At 57.0% G+C, this 23,721-nt stretch overlaps 8 protein-coding genes across 8 annotated transcripts; 5 read left to right on the top strand and 3 right to left on the bottom strand.

Moving 5' to 3' along the window:
• The first annotated feature begins 435 nt into the window (after window positions 1-435).
• On the top strand, window positions 436-1,432 carry SODALDRAFT_291170 (pyridoxamine 5'-phosphate oxidase). The gene is made up of 2 exons (XM_028608660.1): window positions 436-776; window positions 860-1,432. Exons 1-2 carry the CDS (start codon window positions 564-566, stop codon window positions 1,289-1,291), a joined length of 645 nt encoding a protein of 214 aa, XP_028468580.1. The 5' UTR covers window positions 436-563; the 3' UTR covers window positions 1,292-1,432.
• SODALDRAFT_376533 (Diphthine synthase) lies at window positions 1,386-2,509 on the bottom strand. Its single transcript, XM_028614824.1, has 2 exons — window positions 2,302-2,509; window positions 1,386-2,177 (listed from the first exon to the last, which is right to left on the bottom strand). The coding sequence occupies exons 1-2, from the start codon at window positions 2,434-2,436 to the stop codon at window positions 1,452-1,454; spliced, it is 861 nt and encodes a 286-aa protein (XP_028468579.1). The 5' UTR covers window positions 2,437-2,509; the 3' UTR covers window positions 1,386-1,451.
• Window positions 2,510-2,738: 229 nt separating this feature from the next.
• Window positions 2,739-3,677, top strand: SODALDRAFT_330511 (hypothetical protein). The gene has a single exon (XM_028611215.1). The coding sequence runs from the start codon at window positions 2,780-2,782 to the stop codon at window positions 3,497-3,499; it is 720 nt and encodes a 239-aa protein (XP_028468578.1). The 5' UTR covers window positions 2,739-2,779; the 3' UTR covers window positions 3,500-3,677.
• A 173-nt stretch (window positions 3,678-3,850) lies between these two features.
• Window positions 3,851-4,992, top strand: SODALDRAFT_330510 (ubiquitin-conjugating enzyme). Its single transcript, XM_028611214.1, has 2 exons — window positions 3,851-4,314; window positions 4,466-4,992. The coding sequence occupies exons 1-2, from the start codon at window positions 4,140-4,142 to the stop codon at window positions 4,825-4,827; spliced, it is 537 nt and encodes a 178-aa protein (XP_028468577.1). The 5' UTR covers window positions 3,851-4,139; the 3' UTR covers window positions 4,828-4,992.
• Window positions 4,993-5,680: 688 nt separating this feature from the next.
• On the bottom strand, window positions 5,681-8,211 carry SODALDRAFT_104787 (hypothetical protein). Its single transcript, XM_028606479.1, has 3 exons — window positions 7,895-8,211; window positions 7,166-7,833; window positions 5,681-7,086 (listed from the first exon to the last, which is right to left on the bottom strand). The coding sequence occupies exons 1-3, from the start codon at window positions 8,004-8,006 to the stop codon at window positions 5,737-5,739; spliced, it is 2,130 nt and encodes a 709-aa protein (XP_028468576.1). The 5' UTR covers window positions 8,007-8,211; the 3' UTR covers window positions 5,681-5,736.
• Window positions 8,212-12,375: 4,164 nt separating this feature from the next.
• Window positions 12,376-14,950, top strand: SODALDRAFT_322060 (hypothetical protein; the record flags this gene model as incomplete). The annotated part of the gene is made up of 4 exons (XM_028609682.1): window positions 12,376-12,515; window positions 12,583-12,759; window positions 12,819-12,995; window positions 13,078-14,950. 4 exons carry the CDS (start codon window positions 12,376-12,378, stop codon window positions 14,948-14,950), a joined length of 2,367 nt encoding a protein of 788 aa, XP_028468575.1.
• Window positions 14,951-16,198: 1,248 nt separating this feature from the next.
• Window positions 16,199-20,147, top strand: SODALDRAFT_330506 (hypothetical protein). Its single transcript, XM_028611213.1, has one exon. The coding sequence runs from the start codon at window positions 16,248-16,250 to the stop codon at window positions 19,992-19,994; it is 3,747 nt and encodes a 1,248-aa protein (XP_028468574.1). The 5' UTR covers window positions 16,199-16,247; the 3' UTR covers window positions 19,995-20,147.
• A 1,309-nt stretch (window positions 20,148-21,456) lies between these two features.
• On the bottom strand, window positions 21,457-22,508 carry SODALDRAFT_322058 (ras family protein; the record flags this gene model as incomplete). The annotated part of the gene is made up of 4 exons (XM_028609681.1): window positions 21,457-21,698; window positions 21,868-22,143; window positions 22,262-22,376; window positions 22,497-22,508. The coding sequence occupies 4 exons, from the start codon at window positions 22,506-22,508 to the stop codon at window positions 21,457-21,459; spliced, it is 645 nt and encodes a 214-aa protein (XP_028468573.1).
• Window positions 22,509-23,721: the final 1,213 nt, after the last annotated feature.

The raw sequence follows: 23,721 nt of genomic DNA, 5'->3' as shown, positions 1-23,721 counted from the left end.
TCCGACTCCGACTCGAACAAATCGACACACACCAGTCCATAAAGAAGAAGCGGTAAGAACGGGGGCGTGGTTGCTCAGATGTGCAGCTACTCGTCGTAGTAGGCTGTAGTAGTACCCTGAACATAAATCGCTAGTTCTCTAATAATAAGGGACTGGGGACTGAAAACCCCGGCTGAGGCCACTGTAGGTGACGTCACCATCACCCTCATACTGCGCGCACCCTTATCGATACCAACATGGTGAACAAGCTAAAGTATCATAAGGTACCGAGTAGTGGAAGGTCCTGCCATGTCGATGATGACATTACTGCGGGAATGTAAAACCACATGAGGTCAGACAGTCCATGATCCGTCATCGGCGGGGAAGGAAGCACCGTGGCACCTGCTGTGCTCTTCCGACGCTGGGCTTGATATATAATCCAAGGTAAGGTACCTTACTTGACGAATCGACTGCCCTGTGTTGTGATCAAAGTGTTTGAGTTTCTCCTTATCAACCTGCTTACGGTCATTGAAATTCACAGAAGAACCGAAAACAATCTTACCTGACCTCCCCCTGTTTCCATCATGTCCCACTCGGAGCCCCAAAAGTTCTCCAATGCCTCCACGGGCGATGCTCCGGCAGACCCCTACAAGGAGGCCAACAAAGACGATCCTCCCCTGGAGCAGAAGGTCGAAGACTTTGCCGATTTCATCAAGGCCACCAAACTGGCCATGATGACCACCCGAGACGCCGCCACTGGTCACCTCGTTTCGCGAGCCATGGCCCTAGCAGCTACCGTTCGTCCCACATCCTTTCCTTTGCTTCCCCCTCCCCTCCGCCAATCAACTCGCATAATGCTCACAGCTCACTTGTTTCCCAGGAATCCGGCGGCATCGATCTCCTCTTCCACACCAACACCGAAACCCACAAGATGGACGAGATCGTCGGCGACCCCCACGTCAACATCTCCTTCATCAACAGCGCGGGTGACTGGGCCTCCGTCTCGGGCGTGTGCAGCATCGTCACCGATCGCGCCCTCGTCAAGAAACACTACTCCCCCGCCCTCAAGGCCTGGGTCGGCGACCTTGGAGACGGCAAGCATGACGGCTCCGAGAACGATCCCCGCATCGGCATCATCCGCGTCCAGGCCAACACCATCACCTACGCCGTCAACCACCGTACCGCCCTCGGCAGAATCTTCCAGATCGCCGAGGGAATCGTCACCGGCAGCGCCGCCCATGTGAATAGCCTGCGCGAGATTTCCGTGGCCGAGGTGAAGCAGTGGAGGGAGTCACATCTGTCTGCTGAGTAGTTGGAAAGGGACCGCATTTGAAGGGCTGAGAGAGAGAGAGAGAGAGAGAGAGAGAGAGAGAGAGAGAGAGAGTACTCGATGTAATGATAAGTAGCAGGACGCGAGTAATTTGCGTCGGCTCGCAAAACAAAGGACGGCGTAACGAATTATGATATAATTGTCATTGCTTTCCGTACTCGGCCTTCCATATCCTATCCCACGTCTCCTTATTCAGCGCAAAGTCACGGACAAACTCATGCTCAAGCTCATGCGTCCGCCTCCCCAGCAAAACCAAGCTATGCAAAGGCGGTCCCATAACCTCGTCCGCATCGCACAGCTCCCTCAACGTGCCGGCCACGAACTTCTGCTCCTTGCCGCCCACGCGCGCAGCCCCAATGGCAAGACTATCAGGGGAATACACCCCCTCCCCCTTCTCCTCCTCAATCTCCAGCATCTGCTGCGCGCATTGCCCGACAGTCATGTACCGCGGCGGCTCGTAAACCCTGCGGCCCCGCGCCAAATTCTCCAAGCTCTGCTCCTTGACCTTGATGTCGAGGAGGACGAGGGTATGGAGCCCGATGGCGCGGTTCTCCTTGATGCGGTCGTAGAACGAGGCCGGGCGCCAGCTGTCCGTGAAAAAGACCATCGACACCGTCTGGCCAAAGTTGTACAGCTGCAGGCCCGCGGCGCCGATGCCGGAGAGGATCGAGGCGTTGGGCACGGCGGCCACGGGGATGGCGAGCTCGCGCGCGCGGAGGACGAGGTCGGTGTGGGTGGTGGCGCCGAAGGGGTCGCCTACCACCAGGAAGGCCACGTCTTCGGTCTGTGCGTCGCGGAGGATTTCGTCGCTGTTGGACTCGACCATTTCGCGGTCGGCGATGACGATGGACCGGCCATAGTAGGTTTCCTGGTTGTGTTTCGTTAGTGAGTCAAGGGAGGACGAGGAGATGAAGGACGCGAGAAAGAAATAAAGAAATCGCCAATTGGGGGAAGGAAAGGGCGCCAAAAAAAAAGAGGAAGGGGTTTCGGACCAGGACAGACTGGTCTACCAGGAGAATGCTTGTGTAAGCTTCCAGGTAGACGCGGGAGGCCTTTTTCACGATTTCGAGACCCTTGACGGTAATGTCAGTCTCGTCCGCGAGACCGAGGCCCACGAGGTACAGCATCTTTTGTTTGCAACTTGTGAGACGAAGTTACAAATGCGTCGGCTACAATTAAAGAGACGAACCTCTCCAGGGGGAAAAGGAGTGAGAGTGCAGTTTTGGCGGGGTAAATTCCTATCGTCTCGTCTCCGTTATCTGATGCGTTATCTCTTATCGATAACACTGAAGTGAAGCTGGAAAGCTCAACGGTTTCTCGTCCGCCCCCCTGTAACATTGAAACATTCCTTACTTTGTACATCGTCACAGCACACCATCACATCCCCCGACCTATCCCCACCTACGCCGCACCACAGATCCCAACATCACTCTCCCCCACGCCGCCGTAAAAAGACCACGATACACGACCATGTCCGACCCAACAAAAGGCGGCGCCTACGGCACGCCCGCCGGCGACACCGACTTCCGCAAAACATGGGACCTGGAAGAATACGCGGCGCGCGGCAAGGAGCGCGAGGCCAAGGAGCGCGAAGAGTCCAAAGCGCGGTACGAAGCGAAGCTGGCGGGGCGGAAATACCACATACCGCTCACGGGGAACGAGTCGCTCGCGTCGGCGCGGCGGACGGCCCTCGACGTGTCCTCGCAGGTGGGCAAGACGCAGCTCGTGCCGGCGGGCGCGGGCCAGGGCAGGCGCGGGCGCGGCGCCGGCTTCTACTGCGAGGCCTGCGACCTGACGTACAAGGACAACAAGCAGTTCGTCGAGCACATGAACTCGCCGCAGCACCTGGCGGCCACCGGGCAAAAGATGGAGGTCGAGAGGGCGTCGGCTGGGGAGGTCCGCGCGCGCGTCGAGTACTGGTGGGAGCAGCGGCTGGAGCTGGAGAGGGAGCAGGCTGTCAGTCTTCAGGAACGGCTGGAGTTGCGGAGGGAAGAGAACGAAAGGGAGGCGGCGGAGAAGAGGCGGAAGAGGAGGGAGGTGGAGGAGAGGAAGAGGGCGGAGAGGGAGGCGGCGGAGAAGGTCAAGACGGAGTATGGCGAGGATGTGCGGATCGAGGGCGAACACGACGAGGATGATATGATGGCTTCTCTTGGTTTTACTGGGTTTGGGACGTCGAAGAACAAGACGTGAGGACTTGGTTCTGTACGTGGGAAATGATGGAAAAGAATGATACCCTGTGGCGAATGTTGACACTGAGAGTTTCGATATTTTCTAGGGAATTCTGTCTATGAGCAAGAGATCCGAGAATTGTTTGACTACTGAGTAAGTACCTTATATAGACTGCTTCCGTTGAGAAATATATCTGGCGCAGAATTACGTTGTACTTCGTACTGCTCAACAAGGACATTTCCCCGGTGAGGGTCGGTGAATCTTCGCCAAGACCCACCCCGCGATCCCTCTCACCGACCCCACCGGACACCAACATTGCGCTACTCGTCCCGTCTTCCTTTTCCCTCCTCTCTCCCTCCCCCAAAACGAGCACGCACCAAACACACCGACGGCTAGTAGCCTCGTTTTCCCTCCTCACGAGCCCCGATATTACTTTTTTTTGTAGCCCGTTTGCTCGTTGACCCATCATCGATTCATCTATTTTTTCGCAACACAACCCAGTGGACGAATCCTCTTTGTTCGTGCTCCCCGAACGCAAACAACACGACTCGACTCGACTCGACTCGACATCATCAACTTCCTCTCCAAACAAGCCACCACCTTTTTGCGCAACTTGTCGCCCAATTGCTAAACGACCGCCTCGTTCTGATCTCTGGCCATCATGGCGTCATCCGCACCCTCGAGAGCTACCTTGCTCCTCACCCGCTACTTTAAGGATATCACCAAGGGAGAGGCAGCTCGGGACCTCGCCGGTGTGTCCTGTGGTCTTGTCAATGATAATGTTTTCGAGTGGGAGGTCATGCTCATGATCGATGACGATACTAAACACTACGGTGGTGCGTTCTTTGTTCTTTGTTCCTTGCTCTTTTCCTTTTCCTTTCCTTTTCCTTTCCCTTTACCTTTACCTTTCCCTTTTCCTTCTTCCACACGACAACCCCCCCAAGACCACCCAGCAATGCTAACAAACTCCCCCCCACCCCCCAACAGGAGCCTTCTTCCGCGCCCGCCTCGTCTTCCCCCCCAACTTCCCCGACCAACCCCCCTCCATGACCTTCAAGAACCCGATCCCCTTCCACCCCAACATCTACCCGGACGGCCGCCTCTGCATCTCCATCCTCCACCCGCCCGGCGAGGACGAGTTCGGCTACGAAGACCCCTCGGAGCGCTGGAACCCCGCCCGCTCGCCCGAGACCATCCTCGTCAGCGTCCTCAGCCTCTTCCACAGCCCCAACCCGGAGTCGTCCGCCAACTTCGAGGCCGGCCGCCTGCTCCGCGACGATCCGCGCGAGTTTAGGAAGCGGGTGCGCGTGTGCGTGCGCGAGAGCCAGGAGAATGCGGGGGAGGCTTGAGTACACCGGCTCTGGAATGGACGAGCGTGGATGGGAGGTGTGGCGATGGGATTCTGGGAGCTGAAATGAACGGTTGTGGTCTTTTTCATCCCCGTGCAACCTCGCATCAAATTACTGTACTGTCTGGAGTCGAGGCACGGAAGAAGGGGGGGGGGGGGTGGTTCCACGAAACAGCCACGATTTGGATACGTCTTTCACGTTGGACGGACGACGGTATGCTCTGATTACGGCGTTCTCAGGTTGTTTGTTTTGATTTTACTATATTTATTCTTTCTCTCTTCCCCCCCCAAGCAAAATCGAATAGGGCATCAAAAGGGAATCATCATTAACAAGTACCCAACTAAACATACCCTTTATGCAGCCTCCTCCCTTGGGGCCCGTCAGTTATGTACTCAATCAAACAAGTCATCGTCTCATATCATGTTCGTCCCGTGCTCCTTCAACAAAAAACACCCCTTATCATTTCCTACTTCTGACTACCCAAATCGTCCTCATTCTCCCTAAACACGCTCCTCCTCAACGGACTCGGCGTCCCCACACTCAACCCACTGGGACTCACTACCGACCTGTTCGCCAACATGTAATCTTCGCTCTCGTCCCTAATGGTCGCCGTCGGCGGACTTACAGGCTCGTTCGCCATGTCGCCTTGCGAGGGCGTGCTCGACGCCGCGGGTATCGACCTCGGAGGGTCGGCGCGCCGCGCGAAACCGGCCGCAGGACCCGGACCCGGACCGGAGGAATCCTGCTCGTCGTCCGTCGCGGAACTTACTGTGGCCTCGCTGATGTTTCGCAGGTGACGCGCATCGCGCTCGCTAAGGCCGGACACGCCCGACAAGATGCGAGGAGACTGGCTGGTCTCGTGGCCAGCGCCCGGTACGGGCGGGGTTGGCGGTCCCGCCAGGCTCGGATTCACCGAAGGTGTGTGGCTGCCCGAATCCATTTCCAGCGGCCCCGAGGACCGGGAAAATGAGGAGGCTTCGTTGCCGGAGATGGAGCCGAGGTAGGACTGGTTTCTTGATGTTGGGGGTTGGCTGCCTGTGGCAAAGTGAGAGTGCCTATTGATGATCTCCACCGGGGTGAGACCTGTGTCCTGGAGCTCGGGAGGACGAGATGTGTCTTTTCAAGTCGTACGTTAGCATCACACATGCACAAAGAAATTTGATTGTCTCCAAAAAGGGGGAGAGGAAGCAGAGGATGGATAGTACCTGGAAGTTCGGCAATGGACGTATCCATCATTTCGAATCGCGACGGCACGGCTGCAGTAACAAAGGCCGGCGATGCGATCGGGCCCACCGAGCTACTGACCTCCGTCATGTCGAGGTTCGAGGGTGTCTCCTCCGTGGTGACGGTAAGCGCCTTCGTCTCACTCGGTTGGCCCCTGATCCAAGACAGGACCCGCATGCCGTTCTCGTCGGGGCTTGCTTCGCTATCGCCTCTCTGCTTCAGGAACTTCCGCTTGCGCCAGAGGCAGAAGGCCACCAGGGCGGCCGTCACAAACACCAGACCGAGCACGACGCCCAAAGTGGGTGCCACCCATCCAGGCAGGCCGCCACCACCGCCGCCGCCGCCGCTATCGTCCTCGTCCTCGTCCTCGTTCTCGTTCTCGTCGTCGTTATTGTCCGGGATCGTGGGTCGGCTCGACTCGGTGACGGCGGCGTAGGGGTACCACGTCTGTATCTTGGACGTTTCGTAGGGGGTATCGAAGATGTCGGCAAGCTCGTCGTCTCTCCAGCCAGACGGACTCGGGGTCGTCAATGCGGCGCCACCGGTCGCCTGGCCCCCTATCACGGCTCGAACGGCCGACGGTACGCCGTAATCGAAGTACCTCTCGGGATGGTACTCGTCCATCCACTCGGCGCTCGTCAGGTTAAAGATCTGGATGATGCCGCCGTCGAGACAGGCCAGGTTCGAACCTGGCCTCGGGGTGTCCCCGCCGATGACCATCATCTGATCGGGGTACGGCATGAAGCACTTATGCCCAGCTCGTCCGTGGTTCGGGCGACCCTCGCTCACCCGAGTCCATGTGAAGGACGGGATCGAGAGAACCCACACGTCGTCGTAGAAATCGGCCCTGGGGTCCACGCCGGGATAACCTCCGTAGTAGTAGATGTTGAAGCTGGAAGAGTCCTGCGCAGGTGCGACGACAGCACATCCCCGGGTACGGGCCGTCGGCCCTTCCACGGTGCGCTGTCTATACCAGCGACCGCTGGCTACGTCGTAGATATCGATGACCGCCATGAACTCGTCGCTTTCCTCTGTCTGGGCCGGGCATTAGAACCAGGGCCTTGAAGCAATCTTGCGCTGGGACGGTGGGAGGAGAACGGAGGAATCAACTTACACTCTGGGCCGCGTTCTCGGATACGCGACTGGTGGTGATCCAGTCAGGGTACGTGACACCACCGATGACGACCAGGATACCCTCCTCGCCGACGGGGACCCAGACAACCTCGGGGTTCGCCCTTCCCTTGATTTCGTCCGGAAGAGTGGTGTTGGTCCATTCCAGATCGAGCTGATCCCTCATGTCCAACGTGATCAGCGTGCTCGATACGTTGACGGCATTTTCCGTGATGTTGCTTGTCCGCTGGAAGATCGGACCCCAGTTGGGAGCTCTCAGGCCACCAAAATACCAGGCCTTGTTCTCGCTCGGTGCACTGGCGGCACCGCCAAAAGCGATGTATCGCGTCAGGTCCTCGGGGAGGCGGTCGGTGTTGAATCCAGGATTCCAGCTACCGCGTTCTTGCCGGTTGTAGTAATACTGCTGGTACACAAGCACTTCGTCTTCGCGCGGAGGGTCGAAGGCGTCCGTCTTCTTGACCAAGCCTCCGTAGAGAGCAAGCTGGGCGTCGTTAACAAGCATGGCTCCATCCAGGTAGTTGGGGGCGTCGCTATTGGCATTGCCGGCGCCGCCGCGCGCCTTGGAAATGGTACCGAATAATGCGGTCAGATTCTGAGACAGGTTGAACGGCTGGCTAAAGTTGAGCGTATACATGAGTCCCAGGGGGTTGTCTAACTACGGTCAGCGCGAAGGGGAACGTAAAGGGGCGAGGGAGACGGAGCCATGACATACTGGGCTGGTCGATGGGCCCATATTCCCCGTTCGAAAGGCCCTGCGACCAGTAGATGTAGCCGCCATCGAGATATACGGTGTCTCTGATGACGCCAGCTGTGATACATGGCATATTAGCCGTGGGGACTCCAAGATGTATCTAGTCGTCACGGCTCAACTGTCCAAGGTACGAACCTCGCGGTTGCGCCCACAGACAAATGGAGGCGTTGACCTGATTCTCGGTCCAACCCTCGTATTGTGCGGAGGCAAGGCCGGCCAGGGCGGCGAGAAGAGTAGAAAAAAGTAGACGAGTCATCGTTTCGGTATGTAAATGCCGGTGCTTTATCAATGCCAGAATACTCTGCCTATGACCAGGGTGCGAGATGGGCGTGAGGGAAAGTCCCCAGGGCTGCCCCAGAGCATATGGGTTCAGTGGACGGTAGATGGGCGATGCGTTGTGAGTATGATTCAAGGAAGAATCAGAATACCGGCTCAGGTGAACGAACTCAGGTCCGGAACAGGGCTGACAAGATAGATAGGCTGGATGAACCCCGCGCCCGCGCAGCCGACGAGGCGTGATGATCCCGATCCAATACCCAATAGGCCCCGCGGTGGCAACCGTCGTCAAAGAAAGGCAGGCCGGGCGGGAAGACAAGTGACGAATGAGAGCAGGAGAGAAAAGAGGCAAGTGAGTGTCGGGGGTGCTTGTTGTGGTGGAGTGAGAGAAACTCTCCTCTCTCCGCCGCCTCCACAGTTCGGGATCGGCGGACAAGACAGATAGATAGATTATAGATGTGAGACGTCGAACAAGAAGCTCATCATCATGCGTACTTGTTTTGCCGTGGGTAGTTGAGTGTCTGTCTCTCTACCTAGGCGAAAGGGGACAGACACACTTGCGGACGACGGGGCGGCCCCGATGGTCAGCACGTCGAGTGAGAGAAGACTCCAAGACTCCAACTACATAAAGGATGTGCGGAGACGTGGGCAGCGGATGTATTGAGCTTGCTTCCGTTTCCCCAGTGGTCGTTGGTCGTTGGGTTGGCCGGCTGGACCTGTTCGGAAGGTGAATGAATGCGCGGAGTCTCGTCCATGTACGTTGTAAAGGTTGACTCCCATGTCTCGGCCGACCACATGGCAGCCGAATAAACGATGGAGCGATGCTCATTCACAGACCGGGCAATCCCTGACCGTTATGGGGGCTTATTGTGGACAAGTATGGGCAAGTGCTGATGTTCCCAATCAAACGTCCCATGTCCTGTGGGCGAGCCACAGCCACAACACCCATACACTCCGTATCTGTACAAATGCTGAGTAGAACGCTCGAGGGCATGACAGACATGACAGACATGGCCAGACGGTGCGCTGGCAAGATACGGGCGATCGTATAAGTTTTGCCAAGAGAGGGAAGGGAGCGGGGATGACGAGGAGAAGAGAAAACTTCACCGAATCATGGCCAATGAGACGAACAGAACAATATCTCGCGGTGCATGGAGAATGGGGGAGAGGAAGAAACGGCATAAGACTGATGGTGTGGTGGCAGTGGTCCTCGCAAGGGATGTCGACTGCAAGTAACACAAGGATGGAGCCCGAGCTGCAGCTTCAGACAGGGGGTGCTGTCGTCGGGTCTTTTTGGTCTTTCTGTCTTTCTGTCTTTCTGTCTTTCGGGTCGAGGAGCGAGGAGCGATGTCACGTAGAGCTTACCCCCAGACTTTTGCGAAAAGAGAGGTACAGCATGGGATGTGATGGACCGAATGTTGGAGAAGATGGTGATGGAGGTTGTGGTATACAGCGTCGAGGAGGCAACTATTCCGGTTTGTCCGAATTCGAGTCCGAGAGCTAGCCAGGATTCGGAATTAGCACTTGACGGAACAAAGAAAAGAGAAGACTGAAAAGGGAAACGAATTGGCTTGAAGCTCATTGAGGCTGGTCTTGGCAGGGAGTGGCAGTGGCTGAACAATGGAAAGCCTCATCCAAGGGTCGCAGCGATGGGGGGAGACGAGTCCAGGTTCGTCTTAGTGGGGTCGGACCACCAGGGGTACGTCGTTGTCACGAATACGGTACCTTGTATGTACATACCTTACTGTACTCGGTCACACCTGCCTCGGCCCATGGACCGTGAAAAGCTTACGTTGTCATGTGGACACAGTGTTGATAGACAGTTTATCTCCTGCCTCTGCCCCGTCTCCAACATGCATCCACCTAACAGATTTTGCCGTGTCCAAGGCGATACAATACTATAAGTGGTGTTAGGGTGATACCTACCAGGTATTACCGTTTGTGTGACGTACTTCGCACGGAGCACTCCAATAGACAGGAACGTCTCCCCGCCTCGTCTTCGTATCTACCGTTTCCCGTTGGACTGGACTCGATTTATTTCCCCGCCCACCCATCGTCATTCACCCCCCGGCTTTGGACGTGCTCTCTATCATCTCCGGTCCTCTCGACGCCTTTTTTTAACGCTTCATGTTCCGAAAAGAGTTCTCAGGCTTCGAGAACATGGCCTAGTCCTACGTGTACTAGCTCCCGAAACTCATTCATCTCGGACTCTCCCTCCTCTCATTCTCACGACTGCCAGCAGGCGATTCAGCACCCACACCCACGATTGAGGTGAGCCGTCCAGACTCGTACCACTTCGTACAAATTTGCAGAAAGTAATTAATTACCTTTGATCCCAGAGGAAGGATGTGGGGTTCACATGACTACCAAAGTCCCAGGGTTGTCGATAACGGGTGCCAAGTAATGGCATGGTCCTGGTTATGGTCCATGGCCATTCCCCGTCCATCCAAGATGCGGTACGGAATATGACTGCATGAATTCAGTGCTCAGCAATCACCTAGACTTACATTGTATAGACTGGGTTCTCAGCCACGGGACAAGCCTCTGGACCCGTCAAGCTCTCCAAGACCTACAAAAACGGGCTCAGGTCTCGGCCATTGCATGCCCTGCCCTTCCCGACGGGGGGCCCTCGTCGCCGTGCCGAGCCGATCAGTGACTCGCAGATCTATTCGTGATGCATTGGTGATCGACTAGCAGTAACCAAACAGCGAAAAGAAAGTCACTTGTCTCGGAGTCGGGTGAGCCAGCCGCAGCTATTCTGGCTTTTTAATGTGCGGCGACGTTATGTTGTCGACTATTCACATTGGATTGCCTCGAAACAACAGACGAACAGGGGAAATCCGTGTCGCCGGAAGCAAAAAGGGCGACGTTGACCCAAAACCAACCCGAAATAGGTAAGCCAATCTCCCAAATACACTTGCGCCTGCGCCTGCGCCTCAATGAGGTGTTGCTATTTTGTGCTTGCCATCCATGTTGGCTTAACATGGTCCAGGATGCGATCACCAATCCATCTCCACTATCACGATCCCTGACAAACGAAGTCTATCTTGTCCTTCGAAGCCTACGATGATATCCGTACGATGAATATGTACAGACACTGGAAAGACTGGTGCGATCAAGCCTCGGTTGCTCTTGGGCACGCACAGCACAATACCTACCTAGCTCCATCTTGCTGATCGCACTGCCGACTGCAGGCCACCCGTCCGTCTACTGTATGTACATACCTACGACCTGTCGGGTCAACTCATGCCGCCTCTTCTTACTCGAGGCCGGTGAGAGCAACTTTCGCCCACTATGGGTATAGCGACTGGTTCTGGACCGACTACCGGGGTCCCCCCTGGCCCTCCTCCCTCTCCCCTTTGTGCCCTTTGTCCCTCACCCCCCACACCAACCCTGCTCTACGATATGTAATTAATTAGCATATGCACGCTGCATCACCTCGGGGACGTTCTCAACTCCACCTCTTCCCAAGCCCAAGCCTACAGTAGTGTACCGTGTGCCAAGTGGCTTACGTGGGTACATACAACGGGCAACGGACAAGGGCAAGGGGAACGTACAGGGGGTGAGGTGGGAAGGGAGATTACCTACCCTTACCCTTACCCTTGCCGGGTGTTTTCTGTTTTGTTCCTTTTCTGGCTTCGTGGCTCGTCTTCCTCTTCCTCTTCGTCTTTGCCCAGCAACAGCAACAGCACTGAGCTTCCGGCCCGGTAAGGCTGCCAGCCAGGTCTGTCTCTGGGCCTTTGGCCCTGTGCTTGGCCCACCCATGTCGCTCACATCTCATCTCAATTCTCACTGCCCGCTTACATGGTCAGTCTCCTGCCCCTCTGGTAGCTCACGCCACACCCCCGGCACACATACACACATACATACATAGAGAAGCCCCTCCCCAGCCAGCCAGGCACTTGACTTGATCCCTTGGGTTTTCCTCTTTGTTGTGCTGCTCCCGCGCCTCGTCCATCGCATCGTCAAGAAGAAGGATTACCACGGTAACGGACCGACGGCCAACGAACCCGGTCACTCTTTTCTTCCCCGTCCACACGCTCGTTAGCAGTTGGCGATTTGCTCCGGCCACCACGAACTGCGTGACCAGGAAAAATAAGAAAGAAAAAAGAAATCCCAGCACGCAGCATCTCTGGAGCTTTTCGCAGTTCAGTCACTTCACCACAATGCCAAGGTGGCAGATCCTCGCCCTGGGCGCCTTGGCTGGTCTCGTCGGCGCAACACCAAACTGCCGCGAATGCTCAGACTACTGCGCCTTTCCCACAATCACCGAGACAACCAGCTTGAGTGCCTATATCCCCGAACCGTGAGTCGACGACCACCCCCACGCAATAGTGTCCAGGTCTGCAGCGCCACTAACTCGGCGTCTTCAGGACGACGGTCACGGAGAAAATTACCGTGACAGAGACGACTATCAAGTGGGATACCAAGACGGAAACCGAGACGGAGACGGAAACAGAGACGGAGACGAAGACCGAGACGGAAACGAAGACCGAGACGGAAACGAAGACCGAGACGGAGACAGAGTCGGTGACAGAAACCGTCCCAGCGTAAGTCGCCATGAGCAACCCTTCAATTGCCCCAATGACTGGCTCACGACCGGTTCCAGGTCCGCCTCCACTGTACTTGTCATTTCCACCGTCTTCACCACCGAGGTCGTGAGCGACACTGTCACCAAACTCGTCCCGACGACCGAGTGGGAAGTGTCCACGACCACCGACTACAGCACAACGACTGAGGTGGTGACCACTGTTAAGAAGTATCCCGTCACAGTGACAGAATCAGTGTAAGTTCTCCAAGTTGCCGTCGCAACAATCGACAATCGACGCATGGCTTGTGTGCATTTTCTAATGGTGATATACTCGCAGATGCACCGGCCCTGGAGAGACCAGCAGCGGAGCGGCACCCACGCCTTATCCCACATACGGTGGCGGAGCGATCTCGGTCCCTAGCGGTGAGCCAGACTGCGTCTACTACACCACCACAATATGGACGACCGTCACGGAGACGGACACGACCACCTACACGCTCAGTGTCCCCGAGACCGAGACGGTTACGCACGTTTCGACAGACGTGGTGACGGAGGTGACGACCGATGTCTCGACCTACACCTACTCGACCATCTCCACTTACACCACCACGTTCACCTACGTGACCGTGGTTCCCACGACCGTTGTCTCTGATCACACCGAGCTTGTTACCACGACGTATACCAGCGTCTCGACTTTCACCACGGAGGTCTTGGTCACCGAAGTGACGACCGAGACGATCGTATCTACCCTGCCGGGGTCGGTCACCACCGTCACCGAACGGCCCCGCGTGACGGTTTGCCCTGCGCCGACGAACGTGCCCGGCGTCAATCCGATCGACACGTACGACCCCAAGTCGAACCGCACGTGGGGGTGCAAGCCCGGCTTCGTGTGCAACCCGCCCAAGCCGCAAGGTTGCAACCTGTGGGCCGACTCGCCGGCCGACGACTACGTCTGCCAGCCGCAGCACTGCGTCCCCGCCCCTCGCTACACGCTCACCAACTGGGCCGAGAACGAGACGTCGTACTACCCGCCCAGCGAAGGTTACTTCAACCTCAACCCCAACGCCTTCGGTCTCCCGTACTCCATCTTCGACGCCGAGACCATCGTCAAGAAGATCGACGGCAGGAAGGTGACCATCACGACCGGCAACTGGGCGTCCGCCACAGACCTGACCGTCTTCCCGCCACCGGCGCCGGCCGCGACGGGCGCTGCGGAGCCTGCGGAGGAGGCTGTCGACAGGAGGAGGCACTGGGAAGCGCAAGCCCAGCGGCGCCAGAGCGACGGCTCCCCGGTCGCGCCGGCCATCTGCTTCGACGACTGCAACAACGTGTACGTCGAGGTCCAGGCGGTGGGCAAGTGGCCGACCATGTGCCTCCCCGGGTCCCAGTTCCTGAACGACCTGCAGCTCTGCTTCGACTGCATCGAGGCCAACTCGGACGACGGACCGCTCACGCGGCGCCACTACGTCGATCCCAAGTTTGAGCAGTTCCTCCGCTTCTGCGAGGGCCAGGACGCCGAACCGATTACCTCTACGAGCGCGCTCCCTTCGGCGCCGCCTGCCGAGTCGGCCGTCACCTCGCGCCCGGGTGGTGATGATGACGATGATGATGGCGACCATGTGTCGACTACGTCGCAGGCCCCGACCGCCTCGAATACGTCTGCCGTGCCGATCCCCCCCGTTTCGGAGACGGAGACGACGACCGCGTCGACGACCACGTCGTCCGAAGAGGCCCCGGCTCCGACTTGGGATGCCTCGGAACCGTCAGAGTCTGCAGGAGAGGCAACATCTGCACCCACCACACCCACCACACCCACCGGTCCGATCGAGACGGAGTCTGTGGTCGAGAGCGAGAGCGAGAGCGAGGGGGTAGAGCCAACGTCTTCTTTGCCTTTGCCTTTGCCTTCGGATTCGGATTCGGATTCGCCCTCGCCCTCCTCGGCCTCGACCGCACCCAGCTCGACGGGGGATGACGAGCAACCGGAGCCCACGTCGGAACTTCCGTCCGGCGTGCCCTCGGAAGCGCCATCGCCTTCGGAATCGGATCTCTTCCCGCCCCCCGAGTCGGTCACTTCGTCCTTCTCCATCGTGCCGAGCCCGACGTTTGACCAGCCGTCCGTCGTACCCACCGCCGCAGCCGTTCGTTCGGGCGTATCAGGCCTGCTTGTTGCATTCGTGGCACCCCTTTTCGCCTTCATCATCCTCCTTTAAAAAACCTCTCTCACCTCTTCGATCCGACGGTTCGACCACCTTGCTTTACCTCACGACCTAATAATTCATGACATTCCTTCATTTATGTTCCTCTCATCGTTTCACTTTCATGGGGAACCCGAGAGAGCATGCTTATATATACCACGGGCCTTTTTTTTTTTTTTTCTGGGGGACATGAGGCGAGATTCACGGATTCAACCACACTCTTTTACATTTACCGCATGAGGGTACACGCAACCAACGATGATGGTAGGAAAATAATGGTATTTTGGTCTTTTGGTCTTTGGCTTGGAGTTGACTTTTCGCAACGGATGGATGGATTTGGAACCCTACCGCGTGATACCCCTTGACACTCATTTTTGATACCCCCGAATCCGTGGGCCTCGGTCTGGTCTGGTGGAGAGATGGAGAGCTATTATACCTGGCATCTGGCATCTGTGCTTTGGCTGAAAAGTAGTTTAATGGTGGTTCATCACTGGTTTGCATAGGAGTTGCAGAATATAAGTGACACTTGAGATTTACTGAGTTTTTCTTTTCTTTTCTTTTTTTCTTCTTTTTTTAGACGCCTTTCTCGATCATCAAGAGGCCTATATCTTCATTCTCGTGCTTCTCAGCTGGACAATAGGCTGGGACACGTAGTCTGGAAGAGTGAACATGGGCCCCCTTGGACGAGCATACGACATAATTAGCATCCAAGCCACTCCCATTCAAGCCGCCCCTCACATGTCCTCGGCGTTCCTTTCAGGCCCGACTTGCCTACAGTGTTAGCATAGACAAGGAAAAGCAATGAATGGGTGTTGGTGTTGGTGCATCAGCGAAAGACTCCGGATCCGTCAGTAGCCCGAGGACGAGGACGGGGACAGGGACGAGGCCTGCAAAGAAACAAAGTCAGTTGAGCTGAACAAAGAAGCACACATTCCGGCCCTTTGCCGCTTGCCAAAGGCCGACAACAAAGACACCTCATTGACCTTTGAAGACAGGTGAAAGGGGGGAAGAGAGAGAGGAGAGAGAGAGGATGCTTTGGGGGGGTTCTTTTTGCTTTCTCCTTGCTCTGCATGACTTCCTTTTTTTAATTCCCGTTACTCTTTCGTCCGTCTTTGTCACAATGATCGATGCCGTAGGAGAGGAAGGGAGAGGTGGGGTGGATTGAGCTTCATTTAATAGGTGTTGCCCCCTCAGTGTATGCGTCTTGAAGGTGATGCGATGCCCGGAGTTTTCTTCACTTACACACACATTCGCATGTAAGAAATAAAGCATTGGATCTTCTTGTGCATTTCTTGTCTTACTACGGGGGAAAATGTCCGGAAGCCCATTCCCATTCCCCGATTTCTTGGGGGGAGTGGTAGGCAGCTCAGGGGAAGGCGAAGGAAGCGGAGGATCAAGCCAACAGCAACAACAACAACAACAACAACAACAACAACAACAACAACAACAACAACAACAACAACAACAACAACAACAACAACAACAAACAACAACAAATCTGTTCAACATACCAGCGGAGACCGAAAGTCAAGGTCAACAACAGCAAGATCTCTTTTATCCGAATCCAAACCCGGGTCTGTTCAGCTCGAGTACGGCGCAATCGACAAGCAATGCCCCTCTCCCCTACGAGACCCAGGATGACCAACAACAACAGGAGACCGGAGGGATTGCATCTGGCTTCATCTACCCGGCACCCCCTCTACCAATTGGGCAGTTCCCGCCATATGACCAAGTAGACAGTTACTATCAGCTAGAGCAGCAACAACAACAACAAGAGGCGGAGGCACAGCAGAACCAGCAAGGCTACAACCTCCTCCAGTGGAACCCGGGCACCAACAGCCAAGCGCAAGCGCAAGCCCAATTCCCCCCTCAACAACCAGACGGCAAGCCAGGCCGCTTCACAGCCCCGAAATGCAAGGGCTGCCGAATCAAACACCGCCTCTGCACGCCGGTCCGGCCGTGCCTGCACTGCCAGGAGACAAACCAAGAGTGCATAGATGAGCCGGCGAGCAGCAAGCGCAAGTTCAAACAACTCGCCGACAGGGAAGGCGATTCCACGGACGAAGAGGCCGAAGCAGCCGCAGATCCGTCCTCCTCCTCGTCGTCGGGAGGGCACCGGGCCAAGAAGCAGAAGAAATTCGAGACGCTGTCGGGCCCCTGCGACTACTGCAAGGCGCAGAACAAGGACTGCACGGCCGACCACGAGCGGCGCATCGAGTGCTCGCAGTGCACGACGGCGCGGGCGCGCGAGGACCCGGACCACGGCTGCGTGGTGCAGGGCGTCGAGTACTGGCGGCTCCGCAACAAGCACACGCGGAACAACTTCGTCGACATCCCGCGCCTCACCAAGGTCCGGACCTTCCGGTGTCAGGGGTGTAACCGGTTCAACGGGCTGCGCATGTGCGACGTCGACCCGGAGGTGCGGATCGGGTGTATGGTGTGTCGGATTCGGGGCGAGGTGTGCGTGTATGAGTCGCAGCTGCAGTTCATCGACCAGAACCAGAGCCAGAACCAGAACCAGAGCCAAGGCGAACAAGGGCAGCAGCAAGAAGGCCAGCGGAGACGAATCACCATGTGGCGCCGTCCCACGAAAGAGACCTTCGGCCTCGCCCACCCCGTCTTCTGGCGCCGTCGCTGCAAGCACTGCACCATCAAGAGATCCTACTGCTCCTGGACCGACGACGTGCGCCTCACCATGGCCAAGTGCACCACCTGCGTCGACGACGGCGTGCCCTGCTGCGACTACGAGGACGACTACCGCGTCGTCGACCAGGTCTGGAGCACCCCGCTCCCCGGCCGCGGGCCCACGGTGCCGCGCGAAGGGGGCAGCTGCGTGGCGTGCCAGTTCACCGCCGACAAGAAGTGCAAGGTCTGGGCCGGCTTCGAAGGCTTCGCCTGCGTGCGCTGCACCGGCTGGGGCCTCCCCTGCGTCCCGCACCACCAGGCGCCGAACCAGTGGGCCATGATCGAGGACGACGTCGCCGAAAGCGTCGCCGCCGTGCAGCTGCGCTACGTCGACAAGGAGCTCGTCGGCTACGGCACGGGGGACCGCGACGACATGGAGTTCCCCACCTGCGGCGCCTGTGCCGACCACGGCCGGTATTGCGACCGCCAGCGCCCTTGCGACAGCTGTACCGAGCACGGGGACCAGTGCGACGTCCTCGCCCCGTCGAACGAGCCGCACCTCGCGCCGGGCACGTTCCACCGGTCCAAGCTACAGGATTCCGGCATCGTCCCCGTCGACCGGCTCCCTCCGCCCTATTACATGGCCCTGGGCTACGGGCCGGACGGCGTCAACTCGGACCGGAGCGAGATTCCCGACGACATGCTCGTCGGTCCCCCGTTGCCCATCTGGGGTGTCTACGTCCCGAGGGGCGAGCTACCGAATTTCGCCAAGAGCGCGAAGAAGAGGCAGAAGAATTGGACTTCCACTCACGCACTGCGTCGGGTCAGGCCGAGGTTGTACGACTGGCGGCACAGCATGGCGGGGAACACGGCCCAGCAGGACGGCGGCGGCTTGCGGTTCGGCCAACAGGACCCGTCCTCCCTCCCTCCCCTGGATCTGGCTCTGGATCCGCAACTTGATTTCGGCCTGACTCCTTTGCCCCCGGGTGAACCCCTGGTTTTCACCGGCGACGGGTTCGAGTCGGGGATGGGAAGCGTCCCACAGCAGCAGCAGCAGCAGCAACCCCAGCCGGAGGAGACCAACGTCCCGACGCCACCGGTCAACGCCGCCGCCGGCTCCCCAGATTCCGCCAGGTCCAACATCATAGTAGGCGGCGGGGCCGCGTCGCAAGGCCAGGAATTCGTCGACTGGGCCGAGGCCCTAAACGACATGGACATGACCGACGCCGACGGCCTGGGCGACTGGGTAAACGACCAAGACTGGTTCAACCCCTTCGACCAGCCTGCTTCTTCTTCGCTGGACCCGCTGGTCCAGGACGCAAACGACGACAGGGACAGGGCCATCGCCGACGAGCTCAAGCTGCTCATGCATACCCGGACCTGCTTCGTCGCCCTGCACACGGCGGACCACGCGCTGCCCTTCGACAGGGAAACCGGCAGCATGTTCCAGGTTCCCGAGCCCGAGGTCGTCCTCCTCCAGATGGACGAGCAGGAATCGGCGGACGCGGCTAGCCGCCACCCGTTCGTGAGCCACCACGACAACGCCGTCACGAGCGAGCAGCGCGCGCGCCACTTGCTTACGCAGTGGAAGAAGCCGGGCGTCAACGTCCTCCGCGACATCCCGGACGTTCCGGACTTGGGGACCTACAAATGGGGGGACTGTGAAGAGCCCAAGACCCAGGGCCAGGGGCAGGGGCAGGGGCAGGGACAAGCCGGCATCAACACCACCAACACACCACAGCCCTGCGGCACCGTCTGCCTCGAATCCCACGTCTGCGCCAGCCGCCAACACATCGCCAACCAAGACACCTACGCCAAGGTCTGCGACGGCTGCCACCGCGAAAGCAAGCAGAACGTGCTCGAGGGCCCCGCGCGCCTGGAGAAGGGCGAGCTGCTCGACATGCGCAGCTACGCCTGCGGCGACTGCGCCGCCGACGAGCTGAACAAGGGCGGCGTCCAGCTCGCACCCCACCCCTTGACGGGGTGCCGGTGCGGCGAGAAGCTGTTCGGCCGCCGCCTGTGTTCCGCGCACCGCTACCTCCTGGCCGACCGGCTCGTCATGCAGACCGCGCTCGTGAAGGAGTGGCAGCTGACCAACTTTGCGGCGGACCAGTGCATGTTTTGCAAGAGGCGGCGCGGCGCGGCGGGGGGTGTCGGCGATGCTCATGGTCGTGGTCATGGTCATGGGCATGGTCCTGTTCATGGGCAGCCTCCGTTGCAGCAGCAGGCGCAACAGATGGGACAGGGCCAGAGTAACAAGGACCCGTCCATCTTCTTCTGCCTCAACTGCCAAACCCGTGTTGTCGATCCCGGGGAGAACGCGCCCACCTTGTTCCCCGGCTATGAGGCTTGGCATGACAAGTGGTTCCCCGATTCTGGACTTGGTTTGGGCGACGGTTCTCTGGTTCGAAATCCAACCGTGGCCGTCCATTAATGGTAAAGATGAGGAGGTGATCTTGCTGCGAGGGAGCGAGGAGTCGGCCGGCGTTCAGGACTAGGGATGAAAAACACGACCCGAGACAGGTCAGGGGTGAAGTGACCGGATAGATTTGGCATGGAGCATTCTTCTTTGATCATCTGTTAGCATTGCGCGGTAGTCAATATCTTGTTAGTGATACTCTAGAGCTTCCTCTTCGCATGCTGCCAGTGGAATTGTAGGAGATGGCTTGTCCCGCCGTCCTTTCACACAAACCTCTGCAGAGTTCGAGCTGTAGTCTCGACTTGGAACCGTGGATGCTTTGGCTCTTTCGACTGAGACCACACGAGTAGGTAGTCTCTTAAAGTCCTCACATTCATTGTGTGCCATATCCACGGTGTGTGTGTCAGTGTGAGTCGAGTGCCTTTGGTCGAGGATCGCCCCCGAGTCGAAGATGGTCAGGGGGCGGCACTCCTCCTCGCCATCTGCAACCGCCGATCTTCCCACCTGGACGCATCACTCACCGTACAAAGCGAAGGGATAACGTGAAAGAGGTCAGTGAACGGTAACGAGGAAAGATCAGAAGCATTTCCGACATGGAGACTGGCTAGCTGCCTAATAAATACAAGGAATTACAGCGAAGGGAGTAGAAAACGAGGAGTGATGGAAGAAGAAGAAAAGGGGGAAAGGGGGCTAAAAAAAAGGAAAGAAAAGAAAAATACTAAAAAAAAATAAGTCCAGACACCATATCCTGAAGAGAAGTGAGAATAATGAGAATCGTCCTTCCTCACACGAGGCCCCAGAACCACCTCGAGACGTGCATGGGCTGCTGTCATCGTCCAATATAACGACCACGGTAATTATATCTTTGACGTGCCTCGCCTCACCTCTCCCACTCCCTCCTCCCGTCCATGCGCCTGGTGAACAATGCAGACAACCAAACTCCCATTTCTTTTTTCTTTTGGTCTCATAGTGAGGGTGATGCTCGGTCGTCCGGATCGTGGGTCCCATGTCGCGTGGTTTAGTGTCGTCGAAGTTGAGCAAAGCGCGCGCGCATTTCTGTAGAGGGAACTGAGACGAAGAGAGAGAAAAGGAAGTCAAGGGTTTTCTTGTGACTGCTGCCATCTGCCTGAGCCCCAAGCATACGCCAACATACCGAGAAGGGGCGTCAACACGAGGGGTATCTCGGAAAGGGTTTTCTGCTGACACCCCCGTCCGCACCAAAAATGCTCCAAAGAAACCCTGCAACAGTAAAAAAGCGTTGTGATCCCCGTCATGGGTTGAGGAACGCACTGCGGGCCGTCCAAACGTTCACCTTCTCTTCCCGCCCCAGCTGGACTCTTTCCCCCCTCCTTCCACATCCTTCCTGGCCCCCCGTCGATCGAATAAATTCCGGGGGGGTTTTTTTTTTTCGTTTTTCGTTGCGTTCCAAGGTATGTGCTTTCCCAGATGTGCGCGCGGTCGCGGTGAGGCGTTGCGTTTACATTAGCACGCACTTGGAACAGCAGCCCGCGTCCCGCTCGCCATCCTCCACGTCCAGGGGCTTCATGGATCCGTTGGCGCCGGCGGGGCCACCGCTGCCGGTCGAGTAGCCCTGCATCTCCCGGTTGTACCGTCGAATCTCGCGGACAAGATCGTAGAAGGCCCTTTCGACGTTGATCCGGGACTTGGCCGATGTCTCGATGAACTTGCAGCCGAACGACTTGGCCAGGGCCTCGCCCTCTGCAAAGATACGTATGTCAGCAAAGATGTGCTAGCCGAGAGCGAAGAGTTGTGTTTTGCTGCAAGGTAGGGAGGAGAAAAGGCATGCATGACATGACAATTGACTGGTCGCTCGGGGCGTGTCATTCCATTCCCACACAATCCCACGCAGAAAAGTTCGTATTCGTACCTTGCCGTGTGACTTCCCTCTCGCCCACCAAATCGCACTTGTTGCCGACGACGACCATGGGGAAGTAGTCCTTGTCCTTGACTCTGAGAATCTGCTGCTGGAAGGTTGTGATTTCCTCGAAGCTCTGGCGGGATGTGATGGAGTAGACGAGCAGGAAGCCCTCGCCGGTTCGCATGTACTGTTCGCGCATGGCCGAGTATTCCTCTTGGCCGGCGGTGTCGAGGACGTCGAGGAGAGCCACCTCATCATCGATGACACACTGCTTGCGGTACGAGTCTAGAAAGCAGCGAAAACTTTGTCAGGGCGGGCGGTTTGTCCAGGAGGGAAAGAAGAAGGAATAAAAGAAGAAAAAAAGAAAAAAAGAAAAAAAGAAGAACAAAAAAAGGAGACTTACCTTCAATGGTCGGATCATACTCATCGACAAAGTGGCTTTGAATGAGCTGAATGGTCAAGCATGACTTGCCGACACCACCGCCGCCGACAACGACAAGCTTGTATTCTCTGAGGAACTATAGTAGAGCGGCGCACAATTAGCCGCTGAACGTCATTAAAGATATGGTCCAACCGTCCACAATTGGTACATTGGTGGGCGGCATGGCATATCCATCGAAGGGATGGATTCAACGCACCCGAGAGGCCATTATGTGTAGTTAAGGTCGACGGAAATTGCTCTCTGGGCAATCCGTCTAAAGAAACAAGGTAACGGTTGTGGGGTTTGGGTATCGAAAGAGGATCGTAGGTGGTTGACCGAGAGTCGACCCGTTGAATTGCGGAGGAGCGAAAGGGCGATTCGATGGACAAACGAGGGCGCGACTGGAAGATGAGATTGAAGTCTCAAAAAAGAAGCAAAAAGCAAGTAAATGCAAGGTCCGTAGCCCAAGTCGTCGTAAGGGAGATGATGAATGGAGGCAAAAATCGAAAAAAAAAAAAATGATCGCCGGGTCAATGTTGTTTGTCGTGAAAACCCCGAAAACCGAAAACGGGAGGACGGAAGAGGAGGACGTAGGGAGGTGAGAGGAGGCTCGATTCGGTTCTGGTTGGAGATGGAGAAGAAAGAGAAGAGAAAGAGAAGAGACTGGGGAAGAAGGAAAGGGATGTGACCGGGCTGAGGATAGGGTCTGGTTACCTTATTGGTGCTCAGCCCGGTTGACCACAGCGGATGAATGTACATTTACTTCTGAAGGTACTTAAAGATGCACTGTGGGATCTGGAAAAAGGGCAATACTGATTGTAGATGACTACTTTGATTGGGGATTGTCAATGTACAACCTACCCCCCTAGGTAACATGTGGAGATGGAGCCGGGACTAAGGGAATTGGGGGAGGGGTTTGGGGGGTTCAATTCGCTACAAAGTAACGGTTCAATCCTTGGCTCTGGTTCGTCCTGGCCTGTGCTTCTATGAGCTCTGGGACCAGAAGCGGGTGGGAGATTGGCAACCGTTGGCTCGCTCTTGTGTTAAAAAGAGCGGTATAAGGCGTTGATAGGTCCAAGGCCAACATCATCTAGCGCCTAGAATGGCAGATGGGGATCAGGAGAACGACCATCAAACGTTCTGGTGCTGCCTTGCCTTTTGACTCCGAGAACGCCACATTGAGGTGGTGCTACGGTGTACAAACGTGACGTGACGTCTTTGGAAAGATCTTCTTCTCTGTTGAGTGCAGGCGATCGATGAGAAAAGCAGGCCCTGGACCGTGGTGCTGGTGGACGGACGGCCTAACTAACTTGGGAATCAAGTTCGCACGGTAATGAGTGGGAACTCGTGACCCGTCCCCTAAGGTATTAAGGTATTAAACGCTAACCCCGCCATATTATATCCTTCGTCCTAGCCTACCTTAGCTAGTACCGCTGCGCTGT

This window comes from Sodiomyces alkalinus, assembly GCF_003711515.1.
Source record: "Sodiomyces alkalinus F11 unplaced genomic scaffold SODALscaffold_2, whole genome shotgun sequence".
In the NCBI taxonomy this organism is placed as follows: domain Eukaryota; kingdom Fungi; phylum Ascomycota; class Sordariomycetes; order Glomerellales; family Plectosphaerellaceae; genus Sodiomyces; species Sodiomyces alkalinus.
This window is presented reverse-complemented; position numbering and strand designations above follow the sequence as displayed.

What these genes read in the sequence shown, in the direction of transcription:
- SODALDRAFT_291170 (XM_028608660.1), top strand. Translation starts at nt 564, where the DNA reads ATGTCCCACTCGGAGCCCCAAAAGTTCTCCAATGCCTCCACGGGCGAT. An exon ending in CCATGGCCCTAGCAGCTACC is followed by an intron (nt 777 to 859) that starts GTTCGTCCCACA and finishes CTTGTTTCCCAG; the next exon opens with GAATCCGGCGGCATCGATCT.
- SODALDRAFT_376533 (XM_028614824.1), bottom strand. Translation starts at nt 2,436, where the DNA reads ATGCTGTACCTCGTGGGCCTCGGTCTCGCGGACGAGACTGACATTACC. An exon ending in TGGTAGACCAGTCTGTCCTG is followed by an intron (nt 2,178 to 2,301) that starts GTCCGAAACCCC and finishes AAACACAACCAG; the next exon opens with GAAACCTACTATGGCCGGTC.
- SODALDRAFT_330511 (XM_028611215.1), top strand. Translation starts at nt 2,780, where the DNA reads ATGTCCGACCCAACAAAAGGCGGCGCCTACGGCACGCCCGCCGGCGAC.
- SODALDRAFT_330510 (XM_028611214.1), top strand. Translation starts at nt 4,140, where the DNA reads ATGGCGTCATCCGCACCCTCGAGAGCTACCTTGCTCCTCACCCGCTAC. An exon ending in CGATACTAAACACTACGGTG is followed by an intron (nt 4,315 to 4,465) that starts GTGCGTTCTTTG and finishes ACCCCCCAACAG; the next exon opens with GAGCCTTCTTCCGCGCCCGC.
- SODALDRAFT_104787 (XM_028606479.1), bottom strand. Translation starts at nt 8,006, where the DNA reads ATGCCATGTATCACAGCTGGCGTCATCAGAGACACCGTATATCTCGAT. An exon ending in TGGGCCCATCGACCAGCCCA is followed by an intron (nt 7,834 to 7,894) that starts GTATGTCATGGC and finishes GACCGTAGTTAG; the next exon opens with ACAACCCCCTGGGACTCATG. An exon ending in CCGAGAACGCGGCCCAGAGT is followed by an intron (nt 7,087 to 7,165) that starts GTAAGTTGATTC and finishes TGCCCGGCCCAG; the next exon opens with ACAGAGGAAAGCGACGAGTT.
- SODALDRAFT_330506 (XM_028611213.1), top strand. Translation starts at nt 16,248, where the DNA reads ATGTCCGGAAGCCCATTCCCATTCCCCGATTTCTTGGGGGGAGTGGTA.